This window comes from Drosophila subpulchrella, chromosome 2R (assembly GCF_014743375.2).
Source record: "Drosophila subpulchrella strain 33 F10 #4 breed RU33 chromosome 2R, RU_Dsub_v1.1 Primary Assembly, whole genome shotgun sequence".
In the NCBI taxonomy this organism is placed as follows: domain Eukaryota; kingdom Metazoa; phylum Arthropoda; class Insecta; order Diptera; family Drosophilidae; genus Drosophila; species Drosophila subpulchrella.
The window spans coordinates 21,797,636-21,822,187 of record NC_050611.1 but is presented as its reverse complement, the minus strand read 5'-3'; the positions used below and the strand labels follow the sequence as shown (position 1 = coordinate 21,822,187).

The 24,552-nt window shown below is 44.1% G+C and overlaps 3 protein-coding genes across 3 annotated transcripts; 2 read left to right on the top strand and 1 right to left on the bottom strand.

The window, feature by feature from the left end:
* Nucleotides 1-413: 413 nt before the first annotated feature.
* LOC119549727 (protein unzipped) lies at nt 414-22,273 on the bottom strand. Its single transcript, XM_037857968.1, has 6 exons — nt 22,139-22,273; nt 21,622-21,694; nt 14,302-14,335; nt 2,392-3,178; nt 1,985-2,334; nt 414-1,930 (listed from the first exon to the last, which is right to left on the bottom strand). The coding sequence occupies exons 4-6, from the start codon at nt 3,143-3,145 to the stop codon at nt 1,523-1,525; spliced, it is 1,512 nt and encodes a 503-aa protein (XP_037713896.1). The 5' UTR covers nt 3,146-3,178; nt 14,302-14,335; nt 21,622-21,694; nt 22,139-22,273; the 3' UTR covers nt 414-1,522.
* On the top strand, nt 12,343-13,703 carry LOC119549729. The gene is made up of 2 exons (XM_037857970.1): nt 12,343-12,904; nt 12,958-13,703. Exons 1-2 carry the CDS (start codon nt 12,613-12,615, stop codon nt 12,981-12,983), a joined length of 318 nt encoding a protein of 105 aa, XP_037713898.1. The 5' UTR covers nt 12,343-12,612; the 3' UTR covers nt 12,984-13,703.
* LOC119549728 lies at nt 18,190-19,173 on the top strand. Its single transcript, XM_037857969.1, has 2 exons — nt 18,190-18,679; nt 18,748-19,173. The coding sequence occupies exons 1-2, from the start codon at nt 18,356-18,358 to the stop codon at nt 18,757-18,759; spliced, it is 336 nt and encodes a 111-aa protein (XP_037713897.1). The 5' UTR covers nt 18,190-18,355; the 3' UTR covers nt 18,760-19,173.
* Nucleotides 22,274-24,552: the final 2,279 nt, after the last annotated feature.

Genomic DNA, 24,552 nt, shown 5'->3' with positions numbered 1-24,552 from the left:
ACATAGAGCCCAGCAGACTGCATGGCATTTCAATATGCTAATTGCTTGTTTAAATTGACAAGACGCGAATAAAAAATGCTACTTAAAGTTCAAAATCATGACTAACCGGCTATCATCAGCTGTTGAAAGCAGTCCGCGAACGTCTGGGTAGAAAATAGCCAAAACGAAATGCTGGCTACCGTCTCTTTTTGATTATTTAATTTATTTTCTACCGCTTAGCACAAGCTCATGTATCACCTGTCAACTCTTTTTGTCAATGGCAGTACAATTACAATGAAAGGTAGACGCAGGTGTTACCCGCAGTGCCAATTCGGATGTAAAGGTGAGGCTAACGATGAATTGTGCTTTGAATATATCATGAGATGCATAGGACTTCCACTAAGTTCTGCCTCGAAACCCGATTGAGCTATTCGTTTGATTGTAAATATTTATAAATTGGTCGTTAGAAAGTTTAGGACTAGAATGAACAAGCTAAATCTTAATTGTAACAAATTGACTGCAGTCAATCAGCCTACTTAAGTAACAAATTTTAGACCTGGTTCTTATTAAGGCGACAGTCGGTTGTTAAGTAACTCTCGCATGAACGCTTAAAGAATAATTATATTTAACTAACCGGAATTATTAAATCGAAGTTGAGATACACAAAAGCTATTCCTAACATTTTATTTTGGGACAATAACAGAAAGATACTTAGCACGAAAATAAATACCATGGAAAGAAAGATTAATTACAATTTTCAGTATAAGGAAAACCAATTACTTTTCGAATGTTTCATTTACAAGCTTTATTATTATTTTATACGAAATTAGAGATTCATTGTTTCTTCGACGTATTTCAATTTGGAAACAAACAAATTCTGATAAAGATTGACCTTAAAGAAACGCAAATCATAATTAAATTCAAGGGGTTTAAATAAAAAGTTTCTAATTTACATATTTGGAGCGTTTGACTTAAATTATAGCTTATGTTTTACATAGTTTTACATTTTAGACATATACATTCATCATTTAGAGAGCGTGATTTTTAATTTCATCCCTAAATAAATGTCCATTCATTGTTAGTACTTTTTCTACTTGCTATTAATGTGTACACAAATGAGAAGCCATTTAAATCATATGACATTATGTTGCATTGCAAATAAAAAAAAACTTTTCAAAATATTTCTACATAAACGTAGTATACATGAATATATATATTTACTTTTAATTTATACTTTTGATTTATTTCCGTTTGTGAGGGATTCAGTTTAGGAATGTATTACGTTTATTTTCTTGATCATTTCAATTCATTTCGCTACTTGCATGCGTGTTATAGAAGAAGCTTGGGACAAGTATAAAAAATATCGACTTTTGCTTTCCGTTTTCACACCAAATTTCTTCCCAGTTCTGGGGTTTCCTATATGCCTAACTCCTTTCGGAGCCTGTAATTTCTATCTGCGTGTTTTTCTCTCTGACGCTCTCAAAGACGGGTACAACAGGTACAACAACAACAATTAAACGCTATTCTAAGACCTCAATTCCATCTACAGACTCATGAAGACCGTCAGAAGTAGCGTCAAGAAAGCCGACCCTGCTGTTGATATCGACGCTGCTGCGTTGCCTCCGAACCCTGCCAGCGCCACGTCGTTGCCAGGATTGGAGGACATGTTCTCGGGGGCCTCGTGTGAGTTCACTTCATTGCTGGACGGCGAGTCGTGCAAGGTCTTCTCCAGCGTATCGGGACCCGAGTGCTGCACTCCCTGGTCCTTCATATGGACCAGCGGCGGTTCGTTGATGGGCGTGGGCTCATTCGTGCTGGTTGTGGTGGCATGTGTCGTGGTCGATGTAGATGTAGTCGTTGTTGTTGTCGTTGTGGGTACGATAGTTCCGTTCTCGATAAAGTAGACGGGGCTGAACTCCAGCTTTACCTCCTTCAAGTAGCTCTTGCGCACCTGTGAGGTTATATAATTTAGAATCGGAATTTAACAAAGGACTTTAACACTTGCCTCCGCGCTGATCTTCCGGGAAACGCTCTCATCGCTGCCATAGTAGAAGGCAAAGAGCTTGCCACTATAAGGGGCCTCCAGGGTCACATAGACTCCACGTAGCGTAACATTGATAGCCGTGCCGGGCCAGAGTTTCGTGTGGACCGCCTTGTTTTCCGATTTCCTCTCGGTGTGCTTGAGGGCCCAGTAGATTTCAGCCGGGACGGACACGTCTTTCTCGAATATTTTGGTAGGCAAGCCACGGGCCACACCCTCATGGGATCCCCAATACTGATTATAGTCGAAGCTATAGCTTAGAATGGTCTCCACAGTGCTGTATTTGTCTTCCAGATTTTCCAGCTTCCTAGTGACTACAGAAAAAATGAATATTATTGATAAGCTCGCACTGTGTACCATAAGAGACTTACCCAACTCAGTCAAGTTCTCCTGAGTCTCAGTGCGCAAGCGATCCAATTTGATGTCCCTAAGCTCGTAGCGGAAAGGCTCTGTCTCGACTAAAACCTCGCCATCGTCATAGTACTTCTCACGTTGGGCCTCGATGACGCGAATCTTTCCAAGGCCCACTGGATCCAGGTGGCCAAGATTGAAGTCTGCTCCCCAGTGGGTGGCAATGCCCTCATTATTGGGCTGCCCTGGGGCGCGGTGGCGTCCAATGTAGGAGTCGTCTCCAATGCGAATGGCTCCGACCGGAACTCCAGCATCGAACTTACGCCAGTGGCGCCAGCCAACCTTTCCTAGGTGACCCTTGTTCATCAGGACATCAAAGTTTTCGTACTTGCCGTGCTTGTAGTGGGCCGCTAGGCAGACGTGCCTTTGCAGGATCTTCTCGGTGTGGCCGGACACCTGGATGCCGTCGATGGGCACACGGCACACGTAAATTGGGTAGTGCTCATCCTCAGTAACATACTTCCCGCCCTCCACGGCGTACTGCAGCTGCGCTGCGTCCTTGGGGTCATAGCTCTCCCAAACTAGGGTGCTCGAGGTGACCAGTTGTCCCAAAACCGAGGATGCGTTCTTGTGGGTGAACACTGAGTGCTCTGCAGCCCTGGATGGAGCGAGCAATGAAATTAGAGCCAGGAGGCATCCAAGGCTGATTAAACTACTGCTTGAGGCCATCCTGCTGATTGTACTTCGATGTGTTTGGACCCTGACTTTTGTCATTCCAGTTTGTGCCCAGAAGAGGTGGGAAAAAATCTGAAAATAGAATTAAAGGGAAAGAGTTGGTTAGTTTGTTATTTCAGTTTATCTACTTCACCCCAAACTCCGGAAATTAAACTTCCATTCTGTCCACAACAACTTAACTAAGTGACTTTGCACTTCCCCATCAACAATCCAAACTATTTGTGTCCTTTTCAATGTCCTTCGTTAACGCGTCTGAAGGATTGTTGCCAACCAGACTGGCGGAAGTTCACATGGCCGCCTTTCGAGACTTCTTCACTCCGCTCGGTCCAAAAAACAAACATTTGCTGCGGGCATCCCATTAAAAGCTTAAAGGGGAATAAGCAATCTGTTGTTCCTGAGCCAAGTGGGCGTGTCTGCGCCAAACAACTTTGCCCCCTCACCCCGCCGCATGCCATTAGCGGCATCAATGTCGCCGACACCATCACAGAGTTGTCCATTGGGGCCAAGAGAAGGAGAAACATGCTGGATGTCTGCATGTTGTCCCCATGGAAAGGATTCCCAATAAATTTGTCGCTTGTTTGCTCAACTTTCGTGCGGGCACACGGCGTATACGTAACCTTATAGCTTCATTGGTGGGCGGAAGGGGGAAGGGGCATCGGAGGTTTGCTGCAGCGGAAGTGACTGGTCGCCATGTTTATTCATTAGCAAGCATTGTGTTCAGGACACGGACACGCCGGACTTGTGGGTACGAGTGCAAAGGACACATCCACTGCAGCATGACTACAGTTTGTCTTCGTCTGGTGTCCTATTGTATTGTGCTGTCCTGGCACATCAAGTCTAACCCAGAGCGTTTGACCCTAGGTGTTCGGCCCCGTCCTCCCCCCGCCGAACCGTAACGTAACCGTCTGCAACGGATATGAGATGATAAGGTTACATGCAACATCATTTGTTGCCCTGACAAATGATGTGTTATTGTGATAGTGTTTCAAGAGCCAAACGAGGGGGGGGGCGAAGGGCTGAGGACGGTCGGGGCCAAGTAACTTTTGAGTGTCGGGAGTTTAAGTGGGCTGGGTCAAAATTTAAATAATGTATGAGCAGCTAGAGAAAGGAATAGCTTGGTCTTGGCTTTGTGTTCAGTGGCGCGGTTTCCTTGCTCCGACAACTTGAGAGTGATGAACGCAGTAGTTCACATTGACACTGAAGCATTATGCCGATTAGAGCATGTTTGGAAAACAGACTTGTAAGCTCTAAGCTAAGGTTCCACCTACAACGAGCTCAGCTTCTTTCCTTCCGGCTGCACTTACTAAAACTCTCGGTGAGTAACCAGTTAAGGCAGATAAAGCTTTCTGCTGTGACGCACCACTTGCCACTTGAGGCACTTGCGGAACAGTGACATTCCTCCGCCCATCGCCGGAAGCAACTGTCATAAAAACCTTGCCGGGTGCGGCTTGAGGCAGCAATTTATGGAGATCCACAATTCGAGGCATAAATTGACCTCTGGTCACCGACCGCATTGTTGGCCTGTTTTTGCGCATGCAATAAATACGCTAAAAATAGCCGAAGCGAAGACCCGGCAAATTGGCGAAGGCAACGGAGAAAAGAATTTATTTAAGGCCCAGCATAGTTGTGCACCCTGCACCATACACCCTGCACCCTGCGTTAATTCAATTGAGCGCTCTGGCAGCGCGGAAATCGGGCTGGGGAATCTGATCCGGAGGAGGAGGAGGAGGAGTTGGGAGAGCAGGCCGAAGCCAAAGGCAAGCCGGTGAAAGTTCACGTGGCCTTTTATTAAATCACATGGCTTGCAACTTTGTCTTCAGCTTTCGAGTTTTCAGTTCCCTGTGCAGGTTGGTTTATTTAGATTTACGAGCAACAGGGCCTGGTGAAAGGTCTGCGGGTTCTGCCGCAGCGGCAAGGCAAGAGGCAAGAGGCAAGGGGCAGACTGCGGCGGTTTAATTGGATTTTATTGAACTTTGACTCTGACCCTCATGGTCACGAAAGTTGCAACAAGTTGTTGTTACTATGTTGCTTATGCATGTGCAACACGAGGTTGCACACAATTGATTCAGCCTGTTGTTTTGAATTATAGTCGCTGCTCTCGCCGCTGCTCCCAAGCCAGCCACTCCCATCCCCATTCCCATTCTGATTCCCATTACCATTATGAGGGCCCGACCCGCGCTTCAATCAACTCAATTGGGCATCGTGCTTTATGACTTTGACATTACAACGATCCGGCGTCCGGCCGTTTCAACACTTGATTTCTCACTTCGCAGTTGATTATCGCCTAAAGTGCCAGAGTTCAGTGCACTTAGCATCGCCTTGAAATACTTGTAAACAAAAATTAATTAGAAACCCATTAAAAACTGGTAACGGCCGGCAAACTTTTCCCGGCATCGTCCGTACGTGATGCTGCCTCTAAATGAGCATGGGATTGAAGCTAAAAATAAGGGGACTAAAGCCAAACGGTTTCTCAGATTTTGGAATAATTGATGTTGGGAGCTGGAGCTTTTGGGCTGGAAAATTCAATTACTCTGAAAAAGAAAAAGACGTAAATGTTTTTTTCAGCAACGTACGCTATAAATCTGAGTTTTCCATTGCGTACCTTCACTTAACAGAATTAGAGAGCAATTGCTTCGGGTTCAGGGGTCAACTTCGCATAGGCATAGGATTGGGACCAAAATGTGGAGGAATTAAAATGACCTGATCGGCGGACAAACGAACCTCGTTCGCATTTTTATGTGGAGCGGAATTTATTTTCTTTATTGAGATAATTGCTTACAAAATCAATTACAACCGTTTCCTTCACATCGATTAAGCAATTACTTATAAGTCTGTGATAGCTAGCAATGCATTTCCAACTTACAGCTTATACAACTGTCCAATGCCCTCACTTTTTCTCTTGCATTTAAAGCCGATTGAATAATTGTGTTACTCCAGTTCGAAAGTATTTGCCGATTGCATGAAATGTCAGTGTCCGCAATCTTTGCTGAAGTTATTTCTCAATAACTGTTTTTCAATTTACCGGGTGAATTAATTGATGGTTCAGCTTGCGTGCTGCTTTTGTGCCATTTCCTCCACTGCCGACTGACCCAGCAGAGCAACACTTTTCAAAACCCCAGTATGAGCATTTCAAATGGGTTGGATCTCGGTTCCAATGCAAATATTATCTAGCTCATATAATTGCTTATTAGATTTTTAATTTGCTAGCTATCTGGCAACAGGTGACTCTATATCTGTTCGCCTCCCACGCCATCGATTGTTCGTGCCTGCACCACTACACTCCCCCTCCAGCTGTTCGTGGCTTTTTAAGCCAACGCGACGCAGCCAAGCAAAGCAGTTAACCAGCGAAGCACGGCCTAAAACGCGGTAACAGATCCAAGCGCTGGTTTTGCCGGTCGGTCTTTTTTATGTCCGAAAAGGAACCAACGAGAAAAACAGAGGGAAATTACTATGCTGCTGCTTTTTTTGCTGCCAGCGCTGCATTACAAAAACAGTTGTTAACTTAATTAAAGTGCCCAGCGCAAAAGTACCAAGAGGTAAACGGCAGAACACGTGCTCTCTAGGCCTGGATTGCCAAGGGGTTTTCCGTTTGCGGATTACATACTTAATCACAAAATACGAGTGCGATGAAATAAGCTCTGATTTTAAATCGATTACGTATTTATTTCCAATTCACATCACAAGTTCAACCCATCACTCAGCGCCACATAGTATTTACATATATGTATTTGAAGCTCTGAGTTCACAGATTCATTCCACTGACCCCATCCCCTCTGCGGGCATCTGCAGTGTTTGCCCAGCTGCGACACAACTCGCAACGTATGGCGCAAGTCTGGCCCAAAGTTTTCACACTCCGATCCCACACCCCGCCCCTTCCACCACCTGGCGGCAGGCCCATTTGCATGTTGCATCAATTAGGGCGTCTGGAGCAGTCCCGCTCAGGTTGGGCCGGCTACCGGCTGTTGGTGAGCCCATTAAACTGAATGCAGCCTGCACGAGGGGCACGTGACAATGGACAACCATGCCCCACCTCATCCCCATGCGTCGGCTCGAATTTACATTGTTTGCAAAGCGTTTTCACTACACTCAATTAATTTAATGGATCAATCGATCGCCGTGTTTGATTGGAGACCCAAAGTCGTTAACTCAACACGTTGGGAAGGTGTTCTGATGTCGGGGCAATCCACTAATTACCACCTGGGTAGCCGAATTGATGGAGACTGTCTAAGGTGCACATACTACCTTTAAAATGTTGGAAAACTTGACTCAAACCGAAAAACCAAACTGGTTGGTTATTCAATATTAAGCTGGTTTGTGCTTGCTTCGTTTTCAATTGGTTTTCATAAATTAACAATGTGCTTGATATTCGATGAAAATTTTCAGCTCAACAATTTTAATATAAATTCAAACAAGTTTCTAAAAATTAAACACAAATTACTAAGGAAACAGCGCATATTTAACAAACAGATTTTGAAACGCTCGGGAAAACAGAAAACATTTAATAAAAACCCATATTAGGCAAACAAACGAGCTGCTAATTAATTATTTGGAAATGCCTAATCAAAGGGACATCAATTTTAATTAGGCTTTCTTTGCCACTCGAGGCAGTTAGGCGTAGAAATATGCATTTTGTGCGTAAAAAAGACATATTAATGATATTCATTTTGTCTCTAGCGTCAGAATTCATATTATCTTATAATTTTTGATATTTTTTTGGTGCAGTATAACAGTACGTTCCTTTTATTAGGCCTTGAAAAACGAAAAGCGTTAAAGAAGTCATCATTTCGATTTTTATTTTAAAAGCTGGTCGGCCGGATTTAGATATTACAAAAAATGGGATTTGGGAACGAAAACTTATTTTAAAAGCGGGTTTGGTACATTTCTGAAGTGATTTTTTTACTTTTTTTATATTTCAAAATCAACGCTTTGCAAGCAGATTTTATAAGATTGCTTCATGCTGAAAGAAAAGTTTGTTGATTGACATTTAAGATATGCGACATCTGGGCGAGGGTCGAAGAATGTCTCCCAAGCATTGGCGAGGAATCTTTCAGCGAAAGCTAAAGGAGAGTGGTTCAAATGCTATTGAACCATGCAACATCTGACAGTAATTCGTTATAATTGCTTTTTAATAATGCACGAAGAGAGAGGTCCAAGTATGGGTACTAGACAGAAAGCACTCTAAGCTCTTGAAGGCAAACTAATGGAATTCAATAACGAAATACACAATTCCCCTGCAGGCTTCCGACAAAAGACATTTCGCCACGCTGCTGCTGTATTTTCGATACTTTAGTTCATTTTTTTAATGTAGTTTCCCCTCGGAAAAAGAACCATTGACCCCTCTTGGTATTGCGTAGTCTCCGAAATTGGTCATGGGCCGTTTGAAAGCAAGCCACATGTGCTCTGAGCGCTTAAAGCACTACGTCATCATCAGATCACTGAAAGCTGTCCAGGCAAAAACAAACCCAAACCGGTACTGTGGAGTGTTCTTGGAGTCAGCGGGCCACGTGCTGATCCCATATTGTTACCGCCAAAAATATAAGAGAAACGAAAAACTAAACTTGAACTGGTTTTTCAACTAAGCTACACTCGGAATATTCGAAGCCAATTATTTGAGTGCAATATATGTAAAATCGATCTTAAGCTTTCAGTATACAAATTTTACAAGACCTGTCCGTGTTCCATTTGAATCTACGATTATTAATCTTTTCAGCCCGACATATTTATAAATAATTGGATACAAAATCTTGAATAAATCTGATCCACCCTTTGCGCATTAATAATTAGAAACACATATCTGGCTTTTCTACTGGAAAGCTGGTATCAAAATATCATCCGTCAGCATTAGTTCACAACAAACATATCGTAAATAATGCTGAGGCTTGGAAACTGAGCCAAAAGAATGTAATTACCGCTCACAATGTATCTTCTAATGGTATACACATGCGGTATTGTTCTTTGGGCTTATATTCCACCATATAAGTTGCGTGAGCGGGGTATATCTATTGTTTAATATGTTGATGGCAAACACGTCACGCCAGCTTTAGATCCGACCTTGTGGACTGCCGGCACTTTTGTTGTGCTCATCTATTAACGAGCTCTATAACAGCTGCCGTTTATTTTGCAATTTAGATAATTAATTATTGAAATGGGGCTAGATATGGAATAAATAAGGTACGTGATGTAGATGTGGCGCAGAAGTATTCAAACAAACTGGTTTTACTGCACAGCGACCCTTTAAATTATGACCAGTAAACGTTTTCTCACGTTTGTATCTGGTCGGACCCGCTGGTTGAACTGAGATCTAAGCTCAGATCTTTGGAAATGTTTGCTCAAAAGCAACCACATTACTTTTCAAGCTCTCTTGCAGATTTACGATTTCTCGGATTACGCCAAAACAAGAGCACTCCAAGGTGGCCGAAGGAAGTGGTTGAAGAAGCTCCAGCTTGGCATCCCTCCGACCACATTTATTAGACATGGTAAGTCAAAGCTGCGGTTGTGGCAAACATACAGCTAACTGTACATCCACACCATGGTCGGGAGCCGGGAGTCGGAGCAGTGGAGCAGAGAAACGCAGCATGCCGCGACGGCACGCCGCGATTCAATGCCAGGGCTCCATTAGCACCTCATTGACAGACGCAGCGGAATCGGGTTACGCACATCCCAGGGAAGACAGGGAACCTAGATTGCACCGAGATGCACTGCCAGAGCGGCCTAACTGCCGGATCGCGTGCTGCACTCATTACATATCTCACAGATGGAGCTTGGCCATGTATCTCAGACCGGCCTTCGTGGCATGCGAGCACCTCCTACAAGTGTTTGCTGAGCTCTCTGCAGTGACTTTTGATGGGCCATCAATAACAGTCGAACATCACTCACACGCCCAGTGATGACATGATGCCTTCAACTTGATGAACACAAGTGCTGTTTTCGAGAAAGAAAAAGTCTTAAGAATGTTTTCAGCTTACGGTCAAGGCATTCTCTGATATTTTGTTTACATTTTGCAAATTCATTAAAGTGTTTAACAGTTCAACATCTCAGACCCTTCCTGAATAGGAATTTTTCACATTTGTCTCTTCTGAGTGTCGCTGCAAACACAATTTGCCCCAAGCGTTCATTTGTTATTTGATCCTTTTGCCCCAACGGACTTCCCCACCTCCTGTCAGTAATTAACTGGCAATTTGCATTTTGTCAAGGCTCTTACCGACCATCGTTAGCTCGACTCTTCTGTTTACTTTAGTGAACATGCCTTTTTCTCCTCCCGTCATTAAAGCCTTCAGTTTTGGTTTTCTTTTGTTTTAGTTTCAGTTTCTTACTCAACCCCCTTATCATTCAATTTGTGCGCTTCTCTGCTCGACATATTCGATGGGGGTGTATCTGCCCCAAATTACCCGCAATTTGTTATGATAGAAGAACATTTCCATTTTTAGGTTCTATATGGTATGCAGCGAATTTTAGCTCGTGCGTAGCTCAGTGTCACTTTCAATTTCTAGCAATTTAATTCGCGTTTGCAGTTAGTTTAATGTGTGTCTCTGTTTTCTGTTTCTCTCGTTTATATATGGTTTATGGAGCGTATCCGTCAATGAGGTCAGACACTATTAAATCCTGTTATGTAAAAAGCTAGACTGAAAAATCCTACAGTTCCCGAAGTACTCCAGCTGATTTTAATAACTAACAATTAAACGAGTTTCTGAAAAACTCTTAACGAAATGAAATAAAAGGGGGTGTTACTATCTGCTAAGGCTGGTGATAAAAACCATGTATAAAATCCACTGCTGCACACGAATGTAAATGAAAAGTGCTGTGACCCAGACGAAGTAAAGAGCAATTTGCAAGAGCATTTAGTTTAACAATGAAAATGCACGCCAATGTGGATCACGATTAGCACAAATATGGAAACAATTGAAGTGGCAGCGTCATGCGGACTTAGGCCATTAGTGGACTGCAGGTGGAGCTCCTGTTCTAGAGCCGCTGCCCTGGACTCCTCCAGGCCTCGCCCCATCCAATTGGCGAATTCCAATTAGCATTCCACTCCCAATTCCTGCCTGCAGCGGCGGAATGTCAGCCAGGGTAATTATATAATTGAGTCTGGGTGAAGTCACTGCATTTCTAATTAAGGTTTGCCAGCCATCATCGCCGATGATCTATGAGATACGGCAGCCAGGCCATCGGGCTACTGAGCTGCCGAGAGTAAAAATGTGTGTCAGACACTTGACATTAAACATTAAATGAAATGAAATTGCCGACGCTCTGTGTTTGGCATCTATTGCTGATGGGCAGATGACATCGTTTGACAACATCCCATGGAAGTGGAAGCGAGCGAGCACCTAATGACCTGTAACTGCTCCTCCACTGGAGTGCGTGCTTCTGCCCTGCGTGGGTGAAGTGGGTCGTTGTTCTTGCGGCTGAGGTTGTGGGTGGGGGGTGCACTGTGTGGTGATACGGGGCGTTAAACGCGATAAGCGGCGTTCCCCTCTGCCATGACAACCTACTCCACAGAGTGAGGAAAACCACGCACTCCGGTTGCTTTTCAGTGGGTCACAGACGACAGTTTTCTTGGCCGGGATACATGGAGGCCAAGAAGCTAAGCACTTAACCTATTGTGTTTATTGAGATGTTTAGCTACACTCGATTTGCTCGCCTCTTTAAATAATCAAATGCAAAGTGACACATCGTGGCGATTAATCAAGTCACCAGATGTCGACAATTTTTGAGGTCCTCTTTTTGCGAGAGCCTCCTCCTCCACCAAACAATTTATTTGACCAATTTGAATTACTTTCGCACGAAAAAGGAAAATACAAATAGCAATAAATGAAAGCAATAAAAGTTGTAGCGACAGAGCTCAAAACAAATGCACGAATAAATAAACGCCCGAAGGCAGACGCACAGAAAATACAAATTTTTGCCAACAAAAAATAATAAAATAAATAAAAAGCTCAAACTAAGTGGTGCGGAGAAAGGCGTGAGGGGCAGGGCTCGACAATTCTCAGACAAGGTAAATAAAGCGAACGACCCCCGGAGCAACGAAAACCCAGGCTGATCTCACAGCTCGGATAAGTGTCCCACAAAAAGAGGAAAACATTTGCCTCCGTTGTAAGCCCGAAGTCGTCATGCCTACACCGAGAGAAATGCGATGATGTCAGGAACCTAATTTTAAATTTCTGATGATATATAAGAAATGACCGACTGATACGAGAGGCAGGGCTCTACAATCGGTCCTTCCATGCACTCACATCTTAGTAGATCACAGCTATTTTTTTCTGTGTATTTTGAGCCAGTAGTAGCCGACGACGGAGACGTCGCCACTGCTTGTAGCTTGTAGTTCAAGGTGTGCTGGTGAACTGTCGAGGGGCCGACAGACATGCGGGTGCAGTGGAGACCGGCTTGCAAGAACGACGCTACGGGGCGGGACAGGGAGTTTATCCTCTCGAGGGCGCACTGCTGGCCACTTTCTACCGTCCGCCAAGTACGGGCACAAAGTCATTCTGCATGTGCACTGTAAATTGACAATGATTGCCCACAATTTGCTCAGCACAAAACGCGACAGTAACGAGCAAGAGGCTGGGAAAGCCAGTCGGACGGAGATGCAAATGCAGAACCCGATGCGCGCAGATACAGATATCCCGCCGCAGATAGAGATGCAAGTGCTGGAATCGCAGCTACTTTATAGGCATGTCTCTATATGCGACTTGTTTGCCGGGCGGCTGTCTCATAACTCTGGCCACTTAAGTTGTGCCACAGCCACGGCCATTGGAGGATCGCAAATCATCGCGGGCTCAGCGGAGGGGACGCGGAACGGTGGTAGGGCAGCTTCTCACTGAATTTGTAAGCAGCTTCAATGATTTTTCAATTAGGATTGATGGTAATGAAGTCGTTTTGAGCCTGTCGCCGTCGTGTCTAATTGACCACTCAAGTTATGTAAGCAGCAGTTCCGCAACGCACATTTCACTCGGTTCGCCCGCTCATCAGCCCTATAAGGAACCGCAGTAACAAATCCAAAAATGGTGTTTACCCACAATCAGTGCGAATAAGTAGCTTCGCTTGAACCCCCCAAAGCAGGTGAGTTTCCAGTTGATCCACCGCCCCTCGGATTGGAAACCATCCTTAAATGGGTGGCCTCCGCAATGACAGAGAGTTTGTTAGGCAATATGCTGCACATGTTGGGAAACACTGGCGGAATTGGCTCCATGAATTCTAAAGAAATATTAATATTCAAGCAAGTTTGGAAAACATGAAAATTGTTTCTAAAACTACAAATCCATATTTTCTCATTAAATCTTAATGGATCTCTAAGTATTAAGTTTTATAATTCCCTTGAAGATTTCTTGAACCATTAATTGAAAAACCACTTTCGCACTTGTAAAAAAAAAAGAACAATAGATTCCCGATTTTTGGATTTTGGAAAAACGAAGGTATATAAGCATGAGTGTTTCCGGAGTATTAGAAGATATTGTTACAACAAAGAATAAATGTAAACAATATTTTACAAATCCTAACTTGTTATACATACTTGTTTATTAAAAAACGATCCCGACAGCGAAAGGAGTCTTAAAGTGTCCCAGGCGGTAGCTACGAATATCAATTGCTACAAGGAAATGTATTTCACGCTTAAAAAAAAATGTTCCTCAAACATTGGACACTAAAGATTCGTCATAGAGTGATTAATTATAATTTTAGTTTTCATAATTTTTTTTTTTAAGAAAGCCGGCCCACGACAACAGATACTAAAGATTCGTCAGAGAGTGATTAATTCTAATTTTAATTCTAATTTAGTTAGTGATTAATCACTCTCTGACGAATCTTTAGTGTCTGTTGTCGTGAGCCGGCTTTCTTTAAAAAAAAATTATGAAAACTAAAATTAGAATTATAACTTATTTTAGAACTTATTTTGTTTTAAATGAATTAGTTTCTTTTTGTTTTTATATGAATAATATGTAATAAAATGAAATGTTCCATTTTCTTTTTAAAAAGTAGTATTTTTGTAACCCTGGAACCCATCTTCGAACTTTACATGGTTTGCTATAGAAAATCCTAATCCACTTTGCGTCGTTTCAATTTGCGTCGTATTTTTTTGTAACGTATCCCCGACGCACAGCGAGGGATAGGTGTATAAAGACGCAAAAATCAAGTCTATGAAGAACCCAATACGCACAAAAAAGTTTACAATTCAAAAATATTTAACACGTTTATCAACTTACCAGTCGGTTGTGTGCACTCCAAAAGCCAATTAATCTGCAAGTGGACAACAAAATATATTAATAAACATTTCGGAATTCGATGAATAAACGATAATTATCGTTAAAGGCAAACATTGAAAAGCCATTAAAATGCGAGTCCCTGCCGAAGACCCAGATCTTCGACTGCCTTGCCTAGCGCTGAAGCTTTTTAAAAAGTTAGAAAGAGCCACTGAGGGGGCCAAAGCGGCTTGCACAAGGTAATCTATCACTTGAGCCGACACTATCGACGCTAAATCTCACGAGCCTGATGCGATTAAAGATCTGGGCACAACAAACTGATAGTTATGAACTCCAAGTGGCGAGGCGGGACGGTGGAAAATGGGGTACCGTTAGCCACGACTTGAGCCAGACTAATTGCAACGTCTGTCTGTCCGTGTGGCATATGTGTGGTAAGGTAAAACGAAACCAGTTTGCCGCTTCCAGCTCTCTGCTTAAAGTCAACAAGCGTAATCTTCGCTGCACGTGGGGCAGGCCGGGCCACTGAGGAGGCCAAATTCCGAAAAGCCGCTAGAACAAAGAGGCCGCCAAAAGGAAATTGAGGCTTACGGGGGAAATGCAATTGTGAGCTTGAGCAGCGATGCATGCCAGATGGAAGGATGTAGCCACGGAAAAGAAGCCCTAACCCTAGGCAGAACTGGGCCACATTTAACCTAGGATTAGCCCTTTCCGCTCGCTAATCGATATGAGAAGGGACTGTCTATACATAAGCTAATTTGTGTCGCGCCTCATTCACTAATGAACGAATATGCCCATCAAACTGCAGGATCATAAAAAATATTTGCTAATTAATTATGGAACCACGGGTATTTTTAATGGCCAGGCCATAAAATTTCATAATGTTGCAGGTAAGCGATGGAAAGCCGCGAGCCCGATGTCCGTTAACTGTGCGAAGCAGAACGGGCCATTTGAGGTGTGAAAAGTTCATAATTTTTGGGGTCAGCCCGTTCCACCTTCCTCTGATTGACAGCGGCTGACTCGCGGTCAATATCACCATGGGCGGACGCACCTTAAAGGCCTGTCAATAGAGCTTCAAAGAAATGTTTTCGAATTATGAGACCCAACCCCGAGTGCCGCTAATTTGCTTGGGACCTCTCGCTGTGCCTGTAATTACAGATTGCAGATACGCCCGCGCAGAGATGCAGATGCTTATCGGACGGCGGGGCTTGATTGTTTGGCGCCATACTTTTTGCTTGCACTGTTCGGGGGCGGCCATAGGAAGTCCATTATTACGGTGCACTCGACGTCCAGAATGGACAAACAAACAAACGGCATTTTAATTGGAGCTGACATTTGTGTGTGCGAGTATCCAGCTTCTGTTGAAATTCGGAACAATCCCATGCAAATGTCCGCAGCAGACGCTTAGAAATGTGGCACACCACATGAGATATCCCACACGATATCCCCTTCTCTGGAGTGGCTGACAAATCCAGCTGAGCTGTGCAGAACGACAGGGGCAACATAAGATTTGTGGGCAGTGTAAACTCAAGTTGATGGCCGAAATCCTCTACTTTGATTTGTGACTCTCACCGCAAACCACATACAAATTCAATCAGCTCGTATAAAGTGCTTTCCATAAATCAATAACACACAATTGCAGTGACCCAGTCCATTAGCCAGGATCGAGCGGCCCACGACAAAAGTTCTGGCTGGCAGCCCGGCCAATTACCGGAAGTACTTGGCAGGACTCTCCCGGAGCTACGTCGCTAGTTTTCGGAGAGCAACAATTGGTGGCCAGCCGCACGGAAAATTGATATGGTCAGAGACCGAACTCCATTCCAGGGGAGAGCACTAGGCAGGCGCCTTTCTATGGCAGCAATTTCGTCGGAATTATGTAACCTGCGCCTTTAATTTGCAGCAACAGCGTGTTCGAGGCCAGAGCGGCAGCCAGTACACCATGTCAAGTGGCAGGACAGGAGCCCAAACATGAGACATTTGCTGACATGACATGGCGCCAACACAAACCAGCGGGGCATTCAGCAGGGGGACAGGGACTCTCCATTCAAACTGCGTAGTGCCAGGCATTGGACCCCGTCTATTGATTTTCCATTGTTACAGGGACATTTTCGTCCATGTTGGGCTGTCACTCTGGCATTTGTTGTCAGGCACTTATCGCTAATACCCAGTACGGGTTTTTTCTGTGCCCTGTTGTTGGTCGTGTGGGATCGTAAGGAGAGTATCCAGGTTATTCTGGGGAAGCTTTTCGCTGAGTCTCTTATCAGCAGCTGCCGCAGCTCAAATCGAATCGTGTGGCTCACCTTGGTCGAGGTTTCATAAATTCCATCTGCAAAATGCAATTCAGCATGGACCGAGGGGAGGATTGAGATACTCCGAGGAGAAGGATGGGCATATCGAATTTGCTGCCTCGGGCGCACGTTGCTGGATTGTGGGTGAGTTAAGACGCGCCAGAGCTGGGGTCTGCTCCAGCTTGGGTCTGTTTTCTGAATCCGGCTCTGATTCTGACTGGTAACAGCTGTGTACACACTTTTTCGCAGAGATGGGGGCCTGTTCTGCGCTTTTGTGTATCTTAAATTTAGCGTTAACTTGCAGGCTTACGGCTCCTTTCTACTTTCTGCTTTCCTAGCAGGATTTACCCTCGAAGAAAAGTGAAAAGTCCCGCATCCGAATCACGTCTTTTCACTGCGCTGTTACACAAAGCGGTTTTGAACTTCGATGCTGGAAGTAATAGCGGCGTTGGGAGACGGGTTGAATGGGCCATGAAGTGGTGCACAGAAGGGTTTCTGGTCTGAGGCTAAGGTGGTCTTGAATTTCTGACGCACATTCGTCAGAATTTAAGGAATCGGTCACAATGATCGGCCCTCACCCCCCACCTAATCCTCCCAAACAGTTAGGTTACTCGAAAGCCAAATTGTTTGCGCTTTAAACAAACCCTTTGGCCCTTCAGAGTAACAACAGGCAACGGCTTCAAAGGCACGCAATCCACTTCAGAGAATAAGTGTGAGAGTGTCGAGTATGTTAATGGCCAGAATGCAATCCATGTGACTTTTCCCCGGTTCGAAGGGTGACTGGTGTATGGTCAGGGGAACCAAGCCGCCCCCGGAACGCGGCCAATAAGTCCAACGACAATGTGGGCAATTTCAAAATTTATCACAACAGAGAGCCAAAAGTCCTGCGAAGGGGATGCACTGCGAACGGGACATTTACGGGGTGGTTTCCACATTACCAACGCCGCAGGATGCGCGCAGGATAAGCGTGGAGAATGCCCCGGGTCGGTGTTGAGAAATGCCGGCCCAAATAACAATTTCTGTGTGGAAATTAATTTTTATTTTATGTGCCTCGCTTTGTTTGCTTTGTTTGTTTACAGAAAAGTGAAATAATTGGCGGCGGGCGCCGCTCGACGGGCGTTTCAGGATCATATCCAGGATCTGGAACGGGACACGTGCGGTTTACGAATTTCACAGCGAATGCCGCCTGCGGCACTAAAATGTGGTTTTATTTAGTGGGACCGGATGAGAAAGTCAAACACCAAAGCATTTTCAGAATTCGGAAGCCAATCTTGGCACTTGCCGTTCGTCGTTCATTCCCGCCGGAAAGAAATGCAGGAAATGCAGATGGAATTCCCATAGAGCAGCACAGTGGGCAGTTTTTAATAATATTTATGTTCCAAAGAAAAAGACATACTCAATTTTTCTCCCATTACTGTGTGCCAAAGCACTCTGCTCAATCCGAGGGACATTCTCACTCAAATTTTCTGCTCACGCACACCAAACAGAGCAAACGAAACGAAGGACGGCGACACAACAAAGGCGCAATAGAGAAAGAAATAGCAAAATAATAAAATAACAAAATAAGCGAATGCCACTTCCAACCCCCCGGCAGCCAGTCTGCCAGTCTGCAGGATGTGCTGCCCGAAAAATAGAAGCCACGATTTGCGAGTGGCAACAAGAGCAGGGAACATAACGTGTAATGCTGTAAGCAGGGCCAGACGCCGAGCAGAACTGAGCCAAACCACCCCCCGTGGCAGTGGCAAGGAGGATGGCTTCGCTGGCAGAGGACAATGCCACACGAAGAAGCAGCTGCTAGTTGGCTCACAGGCATCTCTCGCCTTTCCATTCCATTTTTCCCTTTTGCGTACTTGTCTCGGCGCGTCAGCGTCGTCCTCGTCCCCATCCTTGGACTGAATCCTGAATCTCCTTCACGGGGCCGCGCTCACGCTCATCTCATTCCAATGCACTCGACAGGCTCTAAGGAAAGCCAGAGTCGGAATACAAATCCCAGAGAACGTGATTCATTCACGGAATTCTCCCATGGTGTTTCAGGAATCAAGTGCAGGAGTCTGCGACCCGCTCTAGTCTGTCTGCTATTCCCGAATGACATTCAGGTGAGTCACCCAGCCAAATTATCCTGATGAGTGAACCCAAAAATTAAACTTCATTACTTGTTTCCTAGTCGTCTTTCTAGTGATTAAGGGATTTCAAAGTTTCACTTCCGCCAGTTTAGGATTAGAGAAGAGGATGTGACGACACACGATTCGGATGTTGCCACGCGATAATTTGCTACCTTCAGCCAAATCTAATCATCATTCAATATCCATCAATTTAATCCAATCAAGAAGGCACATTTCAAGACCACGTTGGAGAATAAACGCCATAAAAGGAGGCGACTTACCCGCTTTACATATACATACATGTATCATCTGAGCATGAAAAAATAATCAATGAGAAACTGAGTCATGATCGCGGGGAGGCGATGGAGGTGGGGAGCGGGATTCGATTCAAGGTTCCATTATAAATCTTCGATATGATGACATCACACGCTGCCACCGAGTCGAGAGCTTGTGTGCAAATATTTCAATTAAGATAAATTTATGCTGAGCTTGGCGATTCAAGGAGGGAACGTAGAATACTTCAGAGATGTTCTAAACAAATTAAATATCTCTTATCAACCAACGAATAAAATCCAATAGGCTTTATTTCAAATAAGTTGAATGTCTGTCATTTCATTGTGGGTGTAAAAGACAATAGGCGAATCCCCATTCCTTTTGCAACCCTTTGCCAGGGCAACCCCTAACAAACTAGAAACTCATCAACACCGCTGGAATTGACCTCTGACGGCGAAGTGCACGACCTCTCATGCCTGGTGTCCATCAAACAAAATCGATTCTCATTTTCGGGAGTGCTTGAAGGTCTTCCCCCACCCACCAGCCTGGGGCACAGCCAAATGCACCATTCAGTCAAATAAACAAAGCGAATCAGCGGCCCATTAGTAGCCAACCTACCGCAATCTAAAAACCCAACTGAGCAACATCGCTCTTTATGCATATATCTTCGCGAACTTGATAGCCTATGTGGGCCATCGCGTGCTCGACGAGAGTTAATTGGGCGGCGAACAAAGTTTCATAATCAACAACTGCTGGCAATGGGAAATTTACGACGTCCCCCGGGTTGCTGGTCTCCTTTTTGGGCCATAAACTGAAAAACCGAGTGAGGCTTGGATGACTCATCGTGCCTTCGACGAATCCTGCGACCTTCAGCAGGATTCGAACGAGACCTCCAAGCGGCCAACGACATCGAAACGAATTAACTGCCAACTTTTGTTCATATCCTGCTATCTAGCTCAGCTTTCATTATCCCCTTCGCAGCCCTCGCAGACAATTGCTGCCGCCTCCGCTCCGCATCCTTCCCCGTTTGACTGCTCCTTGAGCATTTGTTTGTTTTCGTGCGGGTGTCCTTTGCCCCCTGGCCCAGCTGTTTGCGTGCGGCGTCAACTGAGTTTCCCACCCGTTCGGGAGCAGGGAGGTCGAAAGCGGACAGGAGGCGTCGACCGAGCAAACGCCAAGTTGGCGCCATTTCAATGCCGCCAAGCTCGGGAGACACACTGTGGTGCAAAAGTGCCTGTGAGTGTGTCGGCTGTCAGATGTTCAGAGGACACATGAAATTCCAATGTGTATTTACTTTACGGCCACGGAGCAGCAGAAGTTTTTAATATCAAATCTTATTACCAGGCAAGGCAAATATTTTCAGCTGTTGAAAGTGTGCCTGAATGAGTCCCACATGTTCCCAAATGAGCATAATAATGTCGTCACTGGATCGCAGAAATGAGGTGTGATTAATAAAGAAACAAGAAGTAAATAAACAAGAGAGCCAAATATTAGCACAAAGGTGTTGATTGGAGGATGATATCACACAGTATTCAGCCAAGAACGACAACAATCGAACTCAAGTGCCATCAAAAGTCGGTTTGAAAAAATGTAAATTTGCCCAAATAAATAAAAGCCAAAAGAGGAAGCGAGAGTAATCACTGGGCAAATCGAGCCCAGGCAAAAACATCCAAATGTGTGTTTCTAAAACAAGTTTTCTAGAGGTCTGAGCAGACGAGAGTTTGAGACTCAGCGTCACGAGGGAGCAAATCGAGAATACAAAACGGATTATCAGAGATCTACTGCTCCGTTTTGGTCAAGCGAAGTTTGGAACTGACTTTAAGGGTCTTTAAGTCTGGACTGATAGAACTTCCCCTCAGACGTGGCCCAAACCTAACCGAATTTGCAGGGTATTCAACTCGATTAACATCGAAAATCGATTCTCCCCCCGGGGGGAACACGGAAGCACTTACAGCTCTGTGGAGTCGCAAATGCGGTGTTTCACGGACCCCATTTGCCCGACGAACCCCCGTACGTATGCTTATTAGGTCGAACGTGCCCTGTCACGAGACTCCGGGCCAGGAAAACTGTCTGTGGCAGGGTTTCCGGCCGGGCCCGATACCAACTCAGCCTACCCACCACTTGAGTCGGCAGTTCCCTGGTTATTCGATGGCGCAATAAAAGCCTTTGATTATGTTGCGCTGGGTTCCTTTGGGATCCAGCGAGACCTTTCCCCCAGTTTTTGTGAGTTACCTTGTTGTCTGCTGCGCGTCTGGTCTTTTATTATTTACAGCCTCCCGAAAAAGCGGAATAGAAGGGACCGAGGGCGAACTATCCAACTGCCTTTGAAGATTTGGCCAGTTTAATTTATGTGAGTTTGTTTCACTTTTTACTGGCGCCAGTAAAATAGGAGAGGCGCTTCTGGCTGCGGTTCTTAGCACCCATTAAAAATTCATAATCAGCAGAAAGCTGGAGAGTCTCGAGCTTCGAGCTGAATTTAAAGCAGATGAGGCTGGCTGGCTCACCTTACTCTAATTTGGAGTCCAAACTTGAGAGTCCCAACAATTCAATTGAAAACCAACCAGTGCAATGCCAGAAGGTAATTACCATTGCTGGCTGACCCAGTTGCACACAGAAAAACGATATCTGCAGCGACAACAGCTGCAATGGGTGCAAGGGCTTACCTGAATCGATAATTCCTTGGTGCAGTTAGTTCGCCATCCAATGTTTCCAATTCGCAGGCAACCAGTCGAGGTCCTGGAAACGAGAAACCACAAACGTCAGAGTCGGGATTATCCTGTTAGCCTCCAATGAAGGCACCCGCGACCAAATTCGTTGGCGGAACGGCACTGCTTGTTTTCAGTTAATTCTTCAGCGAATGCAAATTGAATTCGTTATTGCGCTCTAATTTCCACTCACACACACGCTCACACACAAATACACGAACGCAGGCAAACTGGTCAGCACGCAAATGACGTCATTCCCAAGGATGCTGCGCGGATCCCTAGAACGCATCCACAAGTCGCACTTTGTTTTAAATTCCTAGATTTTATGTTTTTGCATTCACTGTACTTTGCAGTGTCCGTTTTCCCAGAATTGGGCGATTCCCAGAAGGTCACCAGCTATTCGCAGTTAATTAAGCGGTTTGAAAGGCAATCAAATTGCGGCTGGCGCCAAGCACTCGGCTTGTGGGTGACTTACTAGATAGCGCGGACCTCACTCGTTCTTCGAATAAACTTGTAAGCTAACCGACAAGTACCGCAAAATCGAATCCGCGCGCGTCTTTACTTTCCACGAACCAAAAAACGTCTGAACCAGAGTGACTGAAAAACCGCCCCTGGAATTAAAAACGCTAAAAAGACAGACCAGGTATTTTGGTTTTCTACTTTTCACAGCGGTTGGCAGATGGTCACACAGCAATGTTAAAATACATCGTTGTCTAACAGTGGCAGAGCAGCGGCAGAGAAAAATCCTCTGCACCCTAACATTGCTGTTCATGGAGCTGGCAGAAAAATGTTAAAACGGCCAGTGTGACCGCGGACAGATCCATAAATTGTACCTGGGCAAAATACTTTTAATACCTAGTACCCACATCCACGAAAACCACAATTTAAAATATAGTTATGCCAAAATGTAAGAAATTCCAGCCTAACGGACGTCCTAAATTCCATAACAGCCCGAGTCAGGGTGACCATGTCGCTCTGTTAAAAACAGCTGTTCCTAACACGCCATCTACACCAGCGCTGTTAAGTGCTAGCCTTTACTAACGGGCCGCAGCAAAGATTCAAACCCAGCAACTATCGTATCAGTTGGGATTTTGAACTCACACATCTCTGCCATCGGCCATCTAATATCAGCTCATCATTTCGCGAGATAACGAATTCAAATTCTCTGCTTACGGCTTCTTTCATTCAATATTTTATTCTGGCCAATAATTTGATAATTCGATTTTGTCATTGAAAACCTGAGTTTTAAATTTTAAAATTTTTCATCTATGACTTTTAAGAAAGCTCAATCTTTGTGGTACAAATTTTTTTTGATATTCATATCTTGACTTATTGGATACAGATTTAGATGTGGGATACCTCAATAAGTTTGTGGTTAAATTCTCTTAGAATCTACACTTAAGATTTACTTTTAAGCGAGGTTCGAATTTCCAATGGGTTTAAGAATGGGTACCTAAAACTGCACTTCTAATCTCCATATCTTGAGTTATCGGATACCGATTTCGATGTGGGATACCTCTATAAGCTTGTAGTTTATTTCTCTTATAATCAGCATTCAAAATTTACTTTTAAGCGAGGTTCAAAACTTTAACCCATTTTCATGTTGGATTTTATCGTATTTCCAATGGGTCCTAGAATGGGTACCTAAAACTGCGTTTCTAAACTCCATATCTTGACTTATCGGATACCGATTTCGATGTGGGATACCTCTATAAGTTTGTGGTTAAATTCTCTTATAATCTCCATTCAAGGTTTACTTTTAAGCGAGGTCCAAAATTGTAGCCCATTTTCATGTTGGATTTTTTCGTATTTCCAATGGGTTTTAGAATGGGTACCTAAAAATGCACTTCTAATCTCCATATCTTTACTTATTGGATACCGATTTAGATGTGGGATACCTCTATAAGTTTGTGGCTAAATTCTTTTATAATCTGCATTCAAGGCTTACTTTTAAGCGAGGTTTAAAATTTTAACCCATTTTCATGTTGGATTTTTTCGTATTTCCAAAGGGTCCTAGAATGGGTACCTAAAACTGCGTTTATAAACTCCATATCTTGACTTATCGGATTTCGATTTCGACGTGGGATACCTCTATAAGTTTGTGGTTCAATTCTCTTACAATCTACATTCAAGGTTTACTTTTAAGCGAGGTCCAAAATCTTAACCCATTTTCATGTTGAATCTTAACTTATTTCCAATGGGTCCTAGAATGGGTACCTAAAACTGCGTTTCTAAACTCCATATCTTGACTTATCGGATACCGATTTCGATGTGGGTTACCTCTATAAGTTTGTGGTTCAATTCTCTTACAATCTACATTCAAGGTTTACTTTTAAGCGAGGTCCAAAATTTTAACCCATTTTCATGTTGGATTTTTTCGTATTTCCAGTTGGTATTGGAATGGGTACCTAAAACTGCACTTCTAATCTCCATATCTTGAGTTATCGGAGACCGATTTAGATGTGGGGTACCTCTATAAGTTTGTAGTTTAATTGTCTTATAATCTGCATTCAAGATTTACCTTTAAGCGAGGTTCAAAACTTTAACCCATTTTCATGTTGGAGTTTATAGTATTTCCAATGGGTCCTAGAATGGGTACCTAAAACTGTACTTCTAATCTCCATATCTAGACTTATTGGATACCGATTTAGATGTGGGATACCTCTATAAGTTTGTGGTTCAATTCTCTTATAATCTACATTCAAGGTTTACTTTTAAGCGAGGTCCAAAATTCTAACCCATTTTCATGTTGAATTTTATCGTATTTCCAATGGGTCCTAGAATGGGTACCTAAAGCTGCGTTTCTAATCTTCATATCTTGACTTATCGGATACCGATTTCGATGTGGGATACCTCTATAAGTTTGTGGTTCAATTCTCTTATAATCTA